Source organism: Trichoplusia ni, chromosome 14 (assembly GCF_003590095.1).
Source record: "Trichoplusia ni isolate ovarian cell line Hi5 chromosome 14, tn1, whole genome shotgun sequence".
Lineage (NCBI taxonomy): Eukaryota > Metazoa > Arthropoda > Insecta > Lepidoptera > Noctuidae > Trichoplusia > Trichoplusia ni.
Genome location: NC_039491.1, coordinates 5,116,101 through 5,135,664, shown reverse-complemented (window position 1 = coordinate 5,135,664; position 19,564 = coordinate 5,116,101). Strand labels below are relative to the sequence as shown.

At 33.7% G+C, this 19,564-nt stretch overlaps 1 protein-coding gene and 1 non-coding gene across 2 annotated transcripts; both read right to left on the bottom strand.

The window, feature by feature from the left end:
- Window positions 1-46: 46 nt before the first annotated feature.
- Window positions 47-14,131, bottom strand: LOC113500537 (uncharacterized protein PB18E9.04c-like). Its single transcript, XM_026881366.1, has 8 exons — window positions 13,834-14,131; window positions 6,524-6,721; window positions 5,157-5,283; window positions 4,266-4,377; window positions 3,489-3,606; window positions 1,159-2,999; window positions 596-718; window positions 47-511 (listed from the first exon to the last, which is right to left on the bottom strand). Exons 2-8 carry the CDS (start codon window positions 6,661-6,663, stop codon window positions 222-224), a joined length of 2,751 nt encoding a protein of 916 aa, XP_026737167.1. The 5' UTR covers window positions 6,664-6,721; window positions 13,834-14,131; the 3' UTR covers window positions 47-221.
- Trnai-aau lies at window positions 764-837 on the bottom strand. The gene has a single exon. It is a non-coding gene; the product is annotated as a tRNA-Ile (tRNA).
- Window positions 14,132-19,564: the final 5,433 nt, after the last annotated feature.

The window sequence follows — 19,564 nt, the reverse complement described above, 5'->3', positions numbered from 1 at the left end:
AAATATATATTAAGATTGTGATAGTACACCAACAAATTAAAACAGATTTGATTCTCATAATTTATTCACGACTCAATTACATTCATTACAATTAAAAAATAATATAATTAATAGCTATTTCACACAAACAATAATTATTAATCTTTGGTGGTATTGTACGCTCAAGCGCCATCTGTTGGAACACTGGAGAACAGCTGGTAAACTTTAACCGAACATGGCGGTCATAACTCAGTAATGGCTTCTCCATTTAAGTTCATTATTTCAATCGCATGTTCTGAAGGTGGTCGCCAACACGGAATCTCGGCATAAAGTGGTTCCGATGTCGTGTTGTCTATCACATCAAGTTTGGCTTCGCATTTCATTGCTTCGATTGCCGACTCAGTCATGCTAGTCCGAAGATGACGTAGTTCACCACAGTCGTTCATAGATGGCGCTATTGAAGAACGGGTCCGAATTGTTTCGAAATCATGGCTCCTCCTTGGTAAATGATCATAATGACACTCAAGAATACCTGCAATATAACATAACATATAGTACTATACATAACCACGTTACCATTTCGTAAGAGGGTAATTTATGTTCTTTTCAATCTTACCTCTGAAATTTTCTAACATAATGGGAGAAATTGTTTGAACGACGACCGGTCTCATAAATTGCTTTAAATTCCTGTCCAAAGTCGATATTGGTTGATAATGACATTTTTCTAAGTTAGGTGGATCTGTGGAACATAAAAAAGGTGATAAAAAAACGCAAAATGATATCGTGGCCCATGAGGGGATCGAACCCGCGACCTTCGCGTTATTAGCACGACGCTCTAACCAACTGAGCTAATGGGCCGATGTAAGCCAACGCGAAATAGCATCTTTAATCCTTGGTAAAGAAAATTTTGTTCCTTACTCAATACATCAAGTGGTAGAACATAAATAATAACATGATTCCAGTTTAGATTTCATACAAAGTATATATGTACTAAACACAGTTTCGTTAGTAAGTTCAGTGAAGAATCAACTCCCAAAGACCCTAAAAATGGTACTGTAAGCTATGAACAGTTTTCACTGTCAAAATAAATAGAACAGTTAGTCTGCTGTTTGAGTTGTATGTGGGTGTTCTAATTTCTAAAGTAAATGTACCAATAGAATATTTCTTAAGTATGCTTACCAGGTAAAGGTGTGTGAAATATGCTTCTTACATATGGAGGCGGCACATCATTATTATCTATCATCACCTGCATTCTAATATCATTAATTTTCCTTACGTCGTCGTATCTCGGCTTCTTACACCTCTCTATCATTACAATAATCACTGCTACAGTGATGACCGCCATCATAACTCCTCCTGCTATACTTATCACTGATATTAAGTCAACTGATGATCTTTCTGTCCCCTTTTCTCCCATAACTGCTGTTATATGTTCGGGCTCTGTCAAAATATGAAATTCTTCATCATCCATCGGTCCATCTGTGATGGCTTTGATTTGATTATTGTTAGAAACATTAGCCTTTTTAAATTCTGTTTCTACTGTCTTTGGCGTATTAGTCGTAATTATATGTTTTGTTACTGGTGCTACGATCACTTTCTTATGCGTTACGTGTTTTACAAAGTGTTTAGTTGTTCTCTCAGTTGAAGATTGTGCGGTACTGGAAGACTTAAAATGTCTAGTGGTGAGGTTTGTAGGTGAATCTTTCTGTTTCAACGTAGTTCTTATCGTATAAGAAGAAGTTATTGGTGAAGAAGTTGAAGAAACATTCTGGTTAATATCAGTCATCATGCTGTTAGTTCTATTAATGTGAGATATAGTTTTAGTTACTTCTGAAGATTTTGTTACTAAAGTAACTAATTTAGTTGAAGGTTCTTTAGGAGTAACAGAAGTGCTGGCTAAATGTGACGATTTTGTAAAATATTTTGTAGATATCAAGTCTTTCTTTGAAAGTGTACTCAGTTTTGCTAAAGGTGTTGAAGTTACAACGACCATAGGTTTTGTAAATTCATGTTCTGTTCTATTATCTGAAATTACTGATGAGTTGCTCTTGGTTGACATATACGACGAAGTCAAAGCAATCTTTTTGAATGTTGAATACGACACCGATGTTGGTATTATAGACACGATTATGGTCTTCGGTGTTGTTATCACTGGAGTCAGCTCTTTATTATTGTTGATAGCACTTCTGTACTTTGGAAATTCATGAGTGGTTTTAATCTTTGTTTCAACAATAGGAGATTCACCTTTTTGAGCTGGCCTGATCCATATTTCTTTTGGTTTAAATTTCACGGTTGTTGGCAGAATTCGTATTGTGGTCTCCTTTTTTGTTTGTTCAAGTTTAATTGTTGTTTCCTTCAATGTTGTTGGTGGAATTGTCGTTTTTGTCTTCTCTGTAGTGGTAATAATCTCTAAAGGTTTTTGTTGCACATTTACCGTAGGTACAGTTTTGATTACAATGATTGATTCTGTTGTTGGAGGTGTTTCCGTTGTCTCAGTTCTATTCTCAATTGAAGTGAGTTCGATCTTCTGCGTTGTTGCACTAGTAGTTGGAAAAACTTTTTCAGTGCTAGTAATAAACAACGTAATGTTATCCTTTACGTCAATTTTTTTTGGAACTTCTGTTGAAGTTATTAAAGGTGTTACTTCGGTTTTCTTCTCAGTTTGTGTGGTTAGTACTTGCGTTGTGCTCGATAAAGTGGTGGTTAAGAAAGGACTTGTAGATGGAGGACTTGTAATAGGTACAGTCGTGATTTTTGCTGTAGAAGTAGTTACTGTAGGCGCAGAAGTAGTTGCTGTGGTCACAGATTGAGTAACTGTAGTTTTAGGAGTAGTTACCGGAGTGCTACGAGTCGTTGCTCGAGTACTAGGAATATGTACAGTAGTTATAGGAGTGGCCAGCGTTGTCCTAGGCGTTTCGACTCTAGGAGTAGTATTAAGAGTAGTAGTTTTAGTACTAAATACTGTTAGTAACTCTTCTAACGACGTTGTTGCTGTCGTTGGGGGCATGCTCGCATCACAACTGTAAATCAAACAAAATAATAATGATTATACCTACATTAACCGTATACAGTAGAAAATGTAAAAATTACAAAAATACTTCAGCGCGATGGAGTAGAATCGAATCATTTCACAGAGATATTTAAAGAATCTTATGGGTTTAAAATCAAAGTATTATTTCTAGCTGACAGGCCATTTTAACTTTTGCAATGACTTTGTCTGAGATTGTAGCAAAAAATGTTCTGATGCATTTAAAATTCGCTTCGCTAATCTCGTCACAAGTGAGATAATTGTTGCTTGATAGAAGTCAGTTGATCGATGGTGGTAAAAGTAGGTCATCTAAGGTTACAATTTTGAGTTTGTGAAGGCGAGTGGGGAATCCGTAATGTGACCCTTAGGTGTCACCTAGGTCACCTCGACACCATGAAGCGATACAGAAACAAAGTAAATGGTGATCTGTTCATAGCAAGGATGAATACGACTTAACTAGTTATGTAAAGTGGCAACCCACCTCTCACCTTGCCATCCGTCTAAACACTCGCATTCACCCGTTAGGGGTGAGCAGAACCCTTTCTTACATCTTTTACATTCGTGAATGCAATTTGGACCCCATTTGTTATCTGGACAATCTGAAATCATGAATCAATTGATTTAGAAACTTTTTACTATGACTTTAGGAACATTGTTACTCCACTTTTAGATGCTCTGTATATCGGTTTTGTAAGTGGCAAAAATATTACGAACATGTCTTGCCAAGTAAACAGATATTTTGCCGCTGCTTCAATAGGGTCATCAAGTAGGTACATATTACCTATTTTTCTTATCAGGCGGCTTAACATGTATGTTTACGTAAAGATTACGAAATCAAATAATATTTATTAATAGAAAAATAACACTACATATATTTTAACTTCATCGCTATTTGACTTTTTGTACATGCAATCGATTGAAACAGTAACAGACTTAATCTTGCCATTAATTGTTACGCTGTGTGTAAGCCAACGCGTAGAATAAATCACTGCCTAAGTTTATTCTTTTTTATTTATTCTACGTTACAACAAATTTGATGGCATTGTCTCTGCTAAGAAATTACGAGCTTGCGATGCTTATCATGCCGGAAAACCGACACAAATCGATTTAATTTCTAATGGCTCTAAAGGCTTTGACTTTGGAAAGTCTTTATGAGCAATATACCCAATTGCATAAAAAATATATTTGCAACCTTTTTACAAGCACATTGTACAGTTAAAATGTTTTGCTTGTTTACATTTTTTACATGAGGTTTTACCTTCCGAACATCCAGGTCCCGTTTTTCCGTTAGGGCAAATAGGAACGCAGGATACGTCCATCATTTTATAGCCCGGACAGCACACTGCCACCTCAGCAATTCTTTCTTCTGTCTGTAATATTATTAACCTCCATTACAATAACCCTTTAAAATTTCAAAACTACAAAAATAAAAGTCTACAATAATTAACTACTTAATGTCAACTTGGTAGCTTGATTATAATACTCGTTTAAACTTTAATGAAATAATAATTATGTAAACTTCAGGATTGCCACTTATTTTGCTATAAGCGAAGTGATTCAACATAGGACATATCACAAGATAGATCTTAAGATCATAATGCAAAATAATTTTAAATCAATTAAATGACTAGAAATATTTATATCTGAGGATATAGCGTTCAGTGTGTGTGTTAAGAATGCCTCGATATAATTAAGGTTAGTGACAGTCACTTTACAATCGATCCAGTTTTTCTCAAGGATAGTCCTAGGTAATAAGTTGTTGACATCTAAACTGTATATTTTCCTCATTAAATCTAAGAAATATTTAAATTTAAACTGCTAATTGACATGCCATTGATAGGAAAAATATAATTAACGGATAATGTTCTCCAATCCGCCGGTTAGTGCAAAACATCGGCAGCACAAACATCAAGAATTGAAGAATGATGATTATCTATTGTAAAGATCCATCCAACAATTAAACACCCCCACAAGAGAAAAACGCATCCAAATTGGTTTACTCGTTTAAGTGCTGCGATGCCATAGACAGACACACTGACGCACATAGCGGTTAAAATTATAACATACCTCATTTTGAGTTTGGCATGGCAACGGTTTTTGAAATAACACTACTATTTCTCACTAGATTTTTCGGTATAACGATACAAACCTCGAGCCTCGTTAAGTCCCTCATCTCGGTGTTCCATTTGGAGCACCTCGGTGGCATGGAGAAGCACCACTCGTATGTGCGAACTGACATCGGAGCTCGATACTTTACCCTCTTCGTTATGTTGTACCTGAGGAAATGTTATAGTACTCGAAACAAGATTTTTTATGGGCTTAAATTGATGCTTATAATCTAAAGGATACGTATTGACTGATAACTTCAAAAGCATAAGTTCTGTCGTTGTACGATCAATGCCTTTTAGCGTTTCAAGAAATAAAGTAGAAGTTCCAAATCGAAAATCAAGACATTTCACATTGCTCGATAAAGTCAATGGCATTGATGGCGGTAGCTTATCACTGTCTCCTTGAAATCAGTTCTGCAATAGGGCTTTGATAACACCTATCAGTTTTAAAGTTTGTTGACCTGACTATCCAATACAGTCTGACATCCACCATCCGTTTACAGTTTATAATTCTACTGAAGACTGATTAAAGCCTGTGCAATAACTTTCTATGCTATAACTTGAAAACAGTTAAGTATTGTTTCCTCTTGATCGGTCTATGTAGAAAGTTATTAATTAAAGCTGGAGGCTTTATTGTATCAACGCCTTCAACAAATAGGGCTGTCTCGGGAAGCTAATTAATTATGATGTCCGTATTCAATATAACTTGTGTGGCCTCATCTGTTACAACCAATGGATGTCGCTAAATGGATTTCGGATGATGTAAAGGCTGAATAAGATTAATGATTGTAACTTTAGCATCTCAAACATTACATGCTTTGAATAGTTTACTATGGACTTCTTTGAGTATATAACTTGTAATAAATATTTATTGTATTTTGAATGGCTAGGTGCGTATTGCATTTGACCTTTATATGTCTGTCGATCATTGATTAATAAATATAATACAAAAGTTTTTATGACTGTCGACTAGGTTTATCGACATTTATTGCATTTACAAAAATATTTTTGTAATTGCAACATTTGCTGACATGTGGTTTATAAAGCATCCAAAATGTTAGTATTTTTGGGTCATTTAAAATGTTTGTAAGTTATAGAGCAAAAATAATAACTTGAAAGTGTCGGTACATAGAAAATGCTTTTCCGTTATGTACTTTATGCGAAACTTTCTTTATTTTCTCATTGAGGTAACATGACCTATTTGAAAAGCATAAAAAATATTGTCCTTTTGTGTCTGTTTTTCCTTCCATAATACCTACTAAGTAGCTAACCTATAGTGAGTGCTTACCACGTATGTAATGAATAAAATTGCTAATGAGAAGTAGATACAGGTTTCCATTCCTAGGATTAAGATTATTTCAACGAGATTTCCATACAAAATTGAGATAGTTTTAGGTTTGCCACTTACTTCTGTTTCACCATGCAGACGTTGTCCCCATTTAGGGCAGCTGTCTCCATCACCAGCGCAGCCAGCACCGCACACACAACCACCGCGCACCATGATTCAGTTCTTATAGTTCTTAGCACATTGTCTTTATTTACCAACATCTTAGTATTATCTCCGATCCATGTTGTTTCAACTCCTCTAGTTCATTTTCAGTTGATCCTGTTAGAAAATGTGTTATTAGTATAGTTGGTTACGAATTATTGCCACTATTCGTTTTTTACCAGTCAGAATATGTAAAAGGCTAACGATTTTATCGGGCTTTTGCTATTAGAATATAGTAAAATCTTAAGGTTTACCAAGAGAATGTTGGTAAAACACCGAAATAAACGATGTTTTTAGAACGGTTCGGAATTTTGCCACTAAGAATTGTTAAATCTTAGAATTTACTGAAAAAGCCCGAACTATGGTAAATCGTAGTTAACCATAGTTAGGGCGTATACAGTAACATTCATAAATAAGAAGTAGATAAGAGAGTTAGCAGTTCCGTATTTAATTCTGATTCAAAATTTTAAGTGAGTAATCGTTAATTCTTGAATTATAATTATAAAATATTTTTCATTTATTTACTTCCTGTTTATTTATTATTTAATTTAGTATAATTTAGTGTTTATCATCTCTTAAATGTTAAACAGCTAATTATAACTATTTTTATACTATTTTTCCTTGACCTTCTCGTGCACAGAATAGCGCAATAAAAATGTCTTATAAAATGAAATCTTTCATAATTAGTAAAACTGGAAGTAGTTATGAAATTAATTTGGATACTTAACAGCAACTTTTAATTGGTTGTTCTGTGTAGATACAGGAAAAACGAAATTAGCTTATGTTAGAATAAAATGTATTGCACTGTCCAATCCCGCTTAATTTTTAAATCAAAATATGCTGTCAACGAATGCTCAGCTGTATATTCGCTCTATGCTCCGTCGCACACCGTCTACAAGAGTATTAAAACTAAAAGGAAATTCATATCATAACACTGTCGTACAATTTCTTCTTTTCCCATCTATTACCCCCACATAATTTGTCTAACGCGTGACAGTATGCAGCGAGGTCCCCGGGGTCAACTAACCGGCAGTTCACAGCGGGGGAAGAGGACAGCTGAATTAATTGTAACAATAACTGTGTGATACTGATATCATTTCGTAATACGGGACGTTGCCTTAGTTACGAGTATGTGAGGATATTGTATCGTCATGAGAACGCAATGTTACGTCATAACCCGACATTCTCAATTGTTTTCAGAATTAAAATTTCACACCGTTTCACTTTCAGTCAATACACTGTATTAGCTTTGTTCTTAGATGAATTAAAGTCATATTTAAAAAGAACATTTTGGACAAGAATGTGTCATGCTGTCTTTTTCATGTCCAAAAGGAATGTAGAGACAGATAGAGATTTTAGAACGCCACTTATCAAGAGTCGTCCTTGCATGCGGATGGCTGCGTTTAAATTTCTCGATAGTCGATGGAAATTTCTACGATAAAGGTTAATTTCTGCAATATGTTCCAAACAGACATCTTATAAAACGATGTCAATGTCAAGTTTTGTAGGCTCAACAGTAGATACTCTACACGTATGTCGTAAATCAACACAAAAATAGATTTTACGAGAAATAAATTTTAAGGTTGAAGTTCAAACACCAAGAATACTTTCATTCATAGTATTGGCAATAGCCTTCATGGTTAAATTGGATATATTTTAACATCTACTGCTTTATCCATAGCTATTGCTTGGTCAAATGTTATGTACAAAATCTATTAGAGCCTACTTGTTCGGAAGCACCTAGCAAATAGCAGAAATATGATAATTTCATTCTCAAATTGCAGAAATTGTTGAAGTTGCCTCTTGTTAAAAATTATTTCGCATAGATACCCGTGTGTGGCACCAATTATCATTTTTTTGCTATATTTCAGCTTCATGCTTTCGTAGTTATAAACCTTCTCCATGAAAAGTCGCATAATTATTTGAAGTATTTGCAATATATAATAGAAGTCAGGGCCCGAGCTTTCCTGTGCGATAAGTCTCCCGGCAAAACACATCACCCGCTGGTCTACTGTCATTATTTACAATGTTAGTACCCTCATAACGTTGATTGCTTGTGTGCGTGTGTGTACGCGGGTGCGTCGTTTCGCATGCATGTACGCAATTGGGCAGGATGCGTCGATTGGCGCGTCACAACTGCTTTATCAATCGTGCCGTCGAGGCGTCGACCTCTTTCTGAATTGTGAATGAAAGCCGACGACACACGGTGGGCTGAAAATCGGCTTTCATGGACATAGGGACTTAAATTTGAAAGTGCTTGTTTTTATGCCGGATATCGCTTCTATTAGTGATTACTATGTACGAAAATGAACCCCAGCTAATTCTGCCCAAAATCGAAGGAAATATTAATAATTTACGAAAAATTTGTATGAAGCTTGTATGAAAAATCGAATTATTTCCAAAACGGCATGTTTAACCGTAATATCCTTGGAGGTGGTCATAGTGCTAATTATTTATGATTTTTTGGTTGCCGATTTAACGAAAAATTTAATGCCGTTTTTTTTTAAAAAATCGTCAAAATATTTTTATTTATTTTTACATGTGAAACGACCCCTTTTAGTATCAAAGATGAAAATTTCGATATTATATTAACCCATCTATTAACAACAAACATAACAAGAACAATAAAATAAAAAATGCTGTTTTTAACACATGTTTACTAATTTAAAAAATAAAAAAAACCACATTATCAAACTCTTCTTTAGGTAAGTTATATTATATACAAAATAATTTAATTTTAGGAATTATTACTAAGCATTTGTAAAAAAAAGAAAAAAAGACAATATATAATTAAATATTACAAAAAAACCCGACCACATTCAAATAAAAATTTACTAATATGTACATATATAATTTTTCTACATATTTTCCCTATCACTCTCGTTGTCAGACTCCAATTCTGAGTCAGCATCCAGATTGGATATATCCAAAAATCGAACTCAGTTTCCTGACATTGAATTAAGTCGAGAGTTTCAGCAAAGAAGCTCTGCTTTTTCTTGGCATTTAATTTAGGCCTTTGTGCACTTAGCAAAGGATCCGAAGAAACAACAAGCATATTTAAAATGTCCTGATTGGAATCCTGCCTGCTTCTTTTTCGCGAATGATGTTCTCGAAACCTCCCAAAATCTTTGTTTCGAGACTCTGAGGCTTCTTCCGAGAGAGTCCCAATCGGCACAATATTATTTTTTTCGATTATGTCAGCCCCATGGATTAATAATTTATGAACCGTTGACGACATGTAGTACCAGTCGTACAATAATACGTACTTTTCTGCTGTTTTGTGGGCATAATCTCTAAATTTTATTATATCGACCTGCTCTCCAGATGTAATTGCTTGTAAAATTACAGCAAATCTTTTGATGAGGTCTTCATCCAAACCGGTTATAACTGCGGTTTTGTTAGGACACTCAAAGAATTTTCTTGCAGTATTCCTGTCATTGGTGGTTCCCGAGCCTTGTTTTAATATTTCAATTAAAAGATAGAGCTCATCTTTGAATTTATTTTGTATTACTTTCTTCCTTGTCTGTAGCATTTCTTTGTGCTCATCATTTCTCGCTGCCCACCGTTTGAAGTCGAGCCTGTATGCAATGTGTAATAGAAATTCCATACAATTTATACGGGCGTGTATTGATGACAAGCCAAATTCATACATGTCAGAACACACAATTTTTGATCGCACAGCATCTATGCGGTTCATTTCTGTAGGCTTTGCTAAACACAGTAAGTGCAGACTTTAGCGTCGATCATCGTCATCATTAGCTGATGAGTATCCCCCTATTACTATTATTGCACTCCGTGTCGATAAGGGCCTCAATTTCTTCATCCATTTGTTTTTTCAGATTTAAGACAACTGCTTCACTCTCCTTTACAAAAGTAAACTGCACTGGACGACAATACAAAACTGAGCATGGTTTTGGGTTCGTCCATAAAATGTTGTCTCCATCTGTCAGTTTTAGTGGCACCAAGGATGTCATGAAAATGCTCGAGCCGTCTTCCTCACCCTCTATTTTCTGCTTGTATCGGCTTTGGTTAGAAGCACCATCAAATCCCCACTTGGATATCAGCTTCAACTGCTTGCTGTGCTCTTCGTTAGAAAGGCTTTGAAGAATTCTTCTAACTGTGAACGTGTGGGTGTACTATAAACATCTGGCAACTTCTTCGGAGATATAGGACGGATTGTATTTTATGTTACGTGTACTTAAAAGGCTGTGTTTTTCAACATACACAATAAAAGAAATCGTTTCTTATGTAAAAACAAATAAAAATATTTTGACGATTTTTAAAAAAAAAACGGCATTAAATTTTTCGTTAAATCGGCAACCAAAAAATCATAAATAATTAGCACTATGACCACCTCCAAGGATATTACGGTTAAACATGCCGTTTTGGAAATAATTCGATTTTTCATACAAGCTTCATACAAATTTTTCGTAAATTATTAATATTTCCTTCGATTTTGGGCAGAATTAGCTGGGGTTCATTTTCGTACATAGTAATCACTAATATAAGCGATATCCGGCATAAAAACAAGCACTTTCAAATTTAAATCCCTATGTCTATGAAAGCCGATTTTCAGCCCACCGTGCGACAGTGCTAACTTGATTTGTTGAATTGATAGAAAGGAGTGGTGTTGAGAAATATTTTTAAGACTCTACTTAAGCGTAATTGTAAGATCATCTCATTAGGGTCCTTTTGAAATATGAAACAAATGTTAACTTTTTAGGTCTGATAATGCCATTAATAAATATCCAACAGTATGTAACAAAATCTACTTGAATAAAACGATTACAAAAACACAACATACTGTATAAACAACCAACAAATCTGAACTTGTAATCTGATTCCTCGAGTTTCTTATTGCTCCCTGGTTTATTTATTATTATTGGCTTACGACATCGATCGACATTGATGTAATATGTCTGTGGGACCCGAAGCTTGGGACTGTGACTTTTCGCTGTTACGACACGTCATTAGTTGGTCCAAGCCGCTACGATAAACATGCTTCTAAACAATCAAACGGGAATAAACACCCTCCTACGATACTTTTATTTTCCTTATCTAAAATTAGAACGCCCTCAGCTGTTGCTTCTGGTCCTATCTGCTCTACTCAAATCTACCCTCCCATTTTACCAGTTTGGCAATTTCACTTGTTCTTTCTATGTGTATATGTAGAGCAAGTTATAAGAACTCACATATTTTCTAGAAAACCTAATTTTACTTTTAAGTCGATTATTATCCATATATATTATAGCTGCAATAGATTTTATTTGAGTTATATTTAGATATTTTTCTCGTTGTTGAAAACTGACTCAATTTTTTATTCTAGAGTATATGTAATTGGTTATGATTGTTGGGTTTTAAGTTTTAGTAAGAAATGGCCGTTACAACGGGTCTAGTATAATGTCAGTAGGCTTGTATAAGTAAAAAATTCAATAGGATTAACTAGGAGGGACGGGCTCCCATTCATTTTATAGCCATTTATACTAGCGGAAGACGATTGTTTGGACCGAGGGGTCCATCAAATAGTTACTGTAAGTGTTCGCTGACAAAATATTATAGATATTTATTGTTAACAATTGATTGATTGAATTTAAAATTTTATGTGATACTGTCACGCCAACTATAACAACGTCAGTTAAAACACATCCCTAGTTATGTCAAATAGTAACATTACCAATAATTAATTTAAGTTTTCAGTAGAAATATAATCTGTTTCAGTCTGCATTATGATAGATACCAAATGAACACACTGTGCAATTTAATTTTTAGTAACTCTAAGTAAAAATTACTATTTGTATGAGACCCATAATAATTAGTTAATTGTATATAGGAGCAGAATTCCTATCGTAAAGGATGTGAACTATTTAGATAGATGCAGCATCAATTGCGCAGTCTGTATGTCGCACAAACTATCATGAATAAAACGTTCAAGTATTTTACTAAATATTATGTAGATATTGATACTTTCATTTCATAAATGGGGATTAACTAAAACCATAATCTATGAGTATTTTAGGTGATATTCTAAAATCCAAATTGTTTTTCTTTTTCCTTAATTTAATACGTCACCCATAATGTTCCATGTTCATCAAACGTTGCGGTAAACTCTTTGATTTATCTAATTTAATATGAAAAATCATAATCGTGCGCATTAATCAGTGCTAATACAGGTTGCTATTTAATGTCCTCAATACCTTTCAGTATTAATATTTTGGAGAACTTAAATAAAATTTCCTTCTTTCTTTTCAAAACTGGATTATTTCGGTTTAAAGAAGTATTCATTTCGTAGTAATATAGTATTGTCTTATTTAGAAGGCATATTAAACATACAAAGCAGATGCTATTTAGGTCAGAAGCGGGTTGAACCAAAGATTAATTGGCTTAATGACTATAGCATACACTCGTCCAATTTGAGCGGTTATATGTACAAATTCTCTTCATAGACTCGAGTAATGTAGAGAATTCCTTTGTCAAACTTTGTTGCTACCGTACAGTGAACAACTTATTTTTAAATTGGTATTAACAGAATATTATATTAGTAGGTTGATTAAATTCGTAGGCTAAAAAAGGAATATTTTCATTTTTCAGTAGTTATGTATTATTATTATTCATATTAGTCATAACTACCGAAAATTTCAAAATGATTTTATAAGGTTCCAGTTAAAACTAAAATTAATTGGATTCAATCAATCAATGAATCAAATCAAGTCCAAAAAATAACCTCCGTGTACTGCAAACTTATTGAATAAATCAAAATGGACTCTACAGTAAAAATTATAAATATCATACATAATGCTATCTGATTCTGTATTTACAACAAAAAATAACAAAAGTTAGCTGTAGTAAATTCCTTCTTCAATATTGCTCTAATGAAACTTTATCACACTTTGCTTTCTCTCAAGGCTTGCATGTCTTTGAACTTCAGTGCCTAACGCCTGCGCGTAAGTTAAAGTTTAATTTCAATAAAAGAAAGTTTGTGAAAAAACCCCTTACTAAGTGTCATTTAATTAGAGGATCTGTTGTATACATTTTTGCCTTGTATGCAGTAAATATAATAAAGAAAGATAGGTATAAAAATGTTTAAAACAGTTTACTTTTGTTACTAACTTAAACATTATTTATAGTCCTTGCCAACTGAAAAAAAAAACCTTAATTTAAGAAATATTAAACAATAATAATACCGTTCACAAAATGCAGCTAAGACTAAAAAAAATATGGTCCGTACTCACAAACAAGAATTGCTTGAACCCACATGAAACTAACACACACAAGTTCACAAAGTACCAGGCGATCAGAAATGCGAGAGAGCGCGGGGCACATGTGACGCGCGATACAGTTAGGACGCGACTGGGATACGGGACAGATGGGACCTGTTTAGCTAAAAATATCGATAAGGGTTGTTGTTTACATAAAACGGCATTTTGGTTACTTTTTGTATAATTTTAACGGATATTTTTGGGGTTGTTTTTTGTAAATGTCTGAAAATAGAAATCTAAAACAGATGAGCAGTTTATTTTTTCAAATTGAGTAAAGGAAAAAATTGCAAAAGATTCTTTTTAATATTTTTTTTGTAATTTTTTGTTGTAATTGTCTTCGTTTATATGATTAATTTGTCTTATACTATATTGTGCTAAAGAAATACAGTAATAACAGTCAAAATATTGAAACAAGTATACGCCTTGGACAGACTGTAAAACTCGAAGTTTAACGAAACGAAATGTAACGAAATATTAAGCGTTCAAACAAAAATAAAATTTTCCAAACAATACAATTCATTTCTTATTTCCTGGCAAAGCGATGGTCTTAGACTCTTAGTACCAAGTTATCATGAAACATAGAAGTTCAGCAAGCCGTCGCTTTATACAGTAAAGAAGCGAACGGAAATCAGCAAGTCAATCAACAAGTTGCAAAGCTAACGCTGAAAATAAATTGACAATTTATAAAACACATAGAGAGATATAGATTGTAGTTAGATCCACAATCTACATCTCTAAAAGATAAGCAAGTGCATATAAAATCTTTTGTTCAATTATCGATGAAATACAAAACGGATCATTTCTACAACAAAATTAAATAAATACCTTTCAAAAAGTTCATTTTTAATTATTTAAGTTTGTTTAATTTGTCTCGTATTAGAATTTCCGAAGAATTAATTTACTTTTCATGTAACGCAAAACTAGCGTTATTATTACAAGAGAACAGGGAAAACAAGAGTGGCGCCATCTTGGCGGGATAGGGGACTACCACCCCTCGACTTGTTTACGAAAATTACAAATTACTCTCGCAAGATGGAATCCAGTCAAGTTGTTATTAGGAAATCATTAATGAATGGCAAATAACTCGATTATATGGTATTATTTCTAATATTTTCTCTTAAAAGGCGAAAATATAGCGTAAATGGCATGCCTAAAAAAAACTAAAGCTGTCCTACAGCAAAGTTGTAATTACTTAGATGATAATTTTTTAACCAAAACTTACCTACATATTTCTAAGTTAATATATAACGTCACGAAAAGAAATTCCTTCAATACCTCCTAGAGTATGGAGAATATTTAACCAGAATTTTGTACTAGGTGTTCATAAAACGTAAGAGATGACAAAATGCTTTCCGAACATTCGGCGTCACAGCGTCGGCGTCAGCCAGTCCTTATTGAATAGTGTTTACAGACACGCTAATGTTATCAGCGGGGGAGATATTTACTGGGAGCTGGGGATGTTTATTTGTTCCGAATCCATTAAAATCGATGTGCATGGACGTAGAGCGCATATTACGCTTCTGTGTATTACGTACACGAAATACAGATAATATAATAAAAAAAAATTAAAAGTCTAATTTTAATTTCAGAAAGACTACAAGCTATTTAAAACTTATTCAAAATCACGAAAACTACCAAATAAAGTTCCATTTTAACGATTTAACGCATAAGCGGAGAACAATGGCGAAACAATTTCCGAAGTACCAGGAGACCAAGAATCGTAAGATCTTCACCCTGAATCTTTGAGTCCCCCTCAATACATACCGTGTGTCGTGCTTGTGTGAAATGTCATTGGCGAACCAATTTAGCAGAGAGGTAAGACTAGAGGTAAGCTATTTACTTTGCGAGCCTTTCTAATAGCCTTTTATTAATTCTTAATTGTTTTTCCACAGCTTTCCCTGTTCTTAGATAAATTATCCCAATAATGTATTAAGACAGGTCTACGTTTAATAAAATTATGACAGACTCAGATCAATCATGTTCTTGTTAAGACTTAGTGAAGAAAATAATTCAATATGGATATTTATTTTTCTTTCTGGGTTATTATACTTATTATTAAATCTTGTATTGTATCTTTTTATTGCAGTATTGTGAGCGACAGTATGTCAGTTTTTAAACAAAAAAAGTTTATCTCAAAAACTACTTTAAGAAGAAAAATTAAGAATCATTCATTTTCGTTGTTTCCTTATTGATTACACTAAACTTATTTACTTGTTGTAAACATTCTTCTTCATTCAATACTTTTTATAGTTTCAACAAGTAAATTCGTTCAATACTACTAGGAACAAAAGTACCAGGCTGTCAGAAATATCAAGAGACTGAAACGTGGGCGCCACTGTGTCGGCGAATAGCAAGTACAGCAACAATGTGATTCTGCTGTAAACGGGAACGTTGACGTGAAATAACCTTACATATACTTCCATTTAAATACATATAAGGTTGTGTACGATATTATGTTAGTTTAAATTTTGCTTAAGCTCAGGGACATTGTGGACAGTTTTCTGTGTAGAAGGCATGCATGAATTTCATAAAAGGATCATATATTAAACATAAATTAAACATTTCAAAAGGAAACATTTTTTTGTGTTTTTTTCAGTGTTACGTTAGTGTTTACTCCTCTGCGACGTTTTTTGATTCTAATTTATCTCAAGACTGGATTTCGATATCTAATGAAAAAGTTGTCGACTCAATTATGGTATACATAGTCGACTTATACATTGTAAGAAACTATATATTTCCAGGAACAAAAGCTATTGTTTATTTTTTTAGCTACCATACCGACATGCCTCTTCTTTTTATATGACGACAATCTGCGTGGTGGTCCCAATAATAATAAGATTAACTTATAATTATGATTGGAACTGAGAAAAACTGTGTCAATAGGAAAAGCTCAAAGATAATATCTTTGTATAAACTTATGTTCTTTGGATGTTGGTCTGTTTGCTTTGACTGGGCGTCAATATTGTTGGAGTACCAAGGCAACATAAAAAAGCTGCACAGCTTTTCGAGTCGCTGGAATATCGGATTGCTAATAATATTTTTCTTTGGTAATTTGACATTTCTTCAATACACTTTTGTAACGATTCTTCTTCCCTTCATATTTCCCGTTTAGCAATCAACCTCCTACCTATCTATTAAATCTCCCAAATCAGATTGAGCGTTTAAAATATTATCTGTAGTTATGAGTTGATCCCAATTATGTGGGGGCAGACAAATTGGTAGATTCATGTCCGTTCATTTATACATATTTATTGCTTAATCTTTTGTGGTAAGCCCGCATAGCGTGTTAAGTAATGATTGCTATAATTCCCCTTCGAACGAACTCAACAGGATGGCCAAAATATATAATTATATGTTGTAGTTCATACTCCATACCTACTTGCAATTCCAATCCGTGAGGCTTATTCGATGGTACTATGTATAATGCTGATCGAGTTGAGACGTCTTTTCTTATTCAATATTTAATATGAAGCTATAAATCATTTTTTCAATTATTCGGGGCCCACAAAAAGTGTATTTTTTATACATTCCCCATCAATCATCTCAGACTTATCTTTCAGGATTATTTTCCATCTAGAGAGAAAAACAAGCTAATTTAAGTATTTTTAATTTTAATTATCACAATAACACAATAAAATCTCAAGTTAGTTTATGCTATTTACAAAAATACATTTAAAATATCTTACTCTAAAACTGCTTATAAATATTTTTATTATTATTTTATTGAACCCTGGGAGAGAGACATTTTAATAACATTACGTTAAAGATTATTAAACACACTTTTTACTAATAACGATGTGTTACAAAACAATGGAACGTAAAAAATAATGTAAAAAAAGTGTCTACGCTTTTCACATAAAAAAATGTGTTAAGAAGTTGCTACAAAAAATAGTGAGCTGAAATTACGAATTTATTTATCTTGTGTTTCTGACAGTTATTACAATATTATTTAATTTATCGCCAACGTGCAGCGATAAAAGTAGTGAGCATAGATATCAGTAAAATTGTGACGAAGCTTGTGACGTCAAAGTGCCGATGGGCCGCGTTATAGAAGCCGCCGTAAACTTGCAGGCCAGCTGTCTCGATACTGAAACAAAACAAAGATTCCCTTGAGCATATGTTTTCTTTTATAACACAACATTGACGAATAAAACTACTGCAAGTGTTTATTGTTCTGTACTCAGTAGTTTTTTGTTGGTTCTACTAAAGTCGTTTTATATTTGTCTTTTAGATTGTACCTCATATTATTTACCTTACCATATTCCAGGTGTGTTGGTTTACGTACACGAGTTTTACGTGAAAAGGCTATTAAAAAGACTGACTTTAAGCTACGAAGGCTAAAACTTTTAGATTTGTTCCCAATCTATTAAAATATTTGTTGGTTTTTACCTGAATTTACAGTAGTCTCCATCGTAACTCCATCCAAGGTATTCCCCTGTCCTCAAGTTTTCGCTTCGAAGCCAGTCTTCTAAAGGCCTGAAATAGTCTCGCAAAGCTTCTCCGTTCAATCTGCCTTCGCCAATAGTTTCTTGAAGAATCTGGCTCCAAGGTGCAGAGGATCCACGCTCCATAATACGTCTAGAAAGAAGAAAAGTATTTTAAGTATATAGTGTGTTTTTTTGCTAACTTTGGCGATTTAGTGAAAGGGACACAAGTCATATTCGAACGAAGTGGAGAATGCATAAAATGATATAAATGTTATAGCAATAACACTCCTATTAGTCACATAAGAGAATTACGTTTAGTATTTTCAGTTCTAATTAAAATCGTAACTTAATAGTAGAAAACTAATATCTGTTTGCGTAACCTACTTGTCTCACATAATAAACTTAACTAGGTAAGGTGTCAATTGAAGGTAACGCGAGACTAGGAACCTAACGTTATATAATTCTTTACAGCCGTAAGACAATGCCAAACTAGGGCTACCCGCTACCAATACTTATGTAATCATGGCTTCCTACATTTGGCTGGATTATGTATGCACTGAACCCTTCCGGCACATTGCGGCTATGTGGGGAAATTGGAACACTCCTGTTTTTTCTGCGGTCCTCGTGTGCCTTCCTGATATTGTCAACTAGCAATTTATGGCTCGAGAAATTGTTTTGGAACGAATTGACTTAACTTAGGCATCATAAAATTATTTTAGGAGTATTTTACAAATCCTGCTTTTATGTTCACATTGCCAATGAAAAGTGCGTACTTAGTATTACTTCTTGCTCTAGTTTTTTTTGTTTATCGTTTCAAATGGTGTAAAGATGAATGTCATCTTATTATTGTGTTTTCATGAATGACTGAATGTTTTTTTTTTGATACAAAAATCACTGTACCTACTTTTGTGATATATTTTATTTTGTCTTCTGGATGAAGTTTACGTATGCTCGATCTTCTTCAGTACCGAACTATGTGACAATAATTTCCAAAAATAGGCCCAAGTCAAATTCGTTTAAAATTCAAATCAGATAAAAAAGTGTGTTAGTGTTTTAATTACGGCTTTATTTATGTAATACTGCTTAGAAGGCGGGATTAGAAAAATATGTATAATGTGTGACATACATTATATTTGCATGCATTATTACGTAAAAATATGAAGTAGATCAAAAAGCATAATTTAAAGTAATCATCGGATCGAATGTTGTTTATTATTTTTGAGTAATATTAAAGTCTTTGCTCCCATTTCTTCAATTCATGCTGCAAAGCTGACTGG

Coding starts and splice junctions, on each gene's coding strand:
- LOC113500537 (XM_026881366.1), bottom strand. CDS start 6,663: ATGTTGGTAAATAAAGACAATGTGCTAAGAACTATAAGAACTGAATCA. Junction 4,378..5,156: donor GGGACTTAACGAGGCTCGAG/GTTTGTATCGTT, acceptor ATAATATTACAG/ACAGAAGAAAGAATTGCTGA. Junction 3,607..4,265: donor GGGACCTGGATGTTCGGAAG/GTAAAACCTCAT, acceptor TCATGATTTCAG/ATTGTCCAGATAACAAATGG.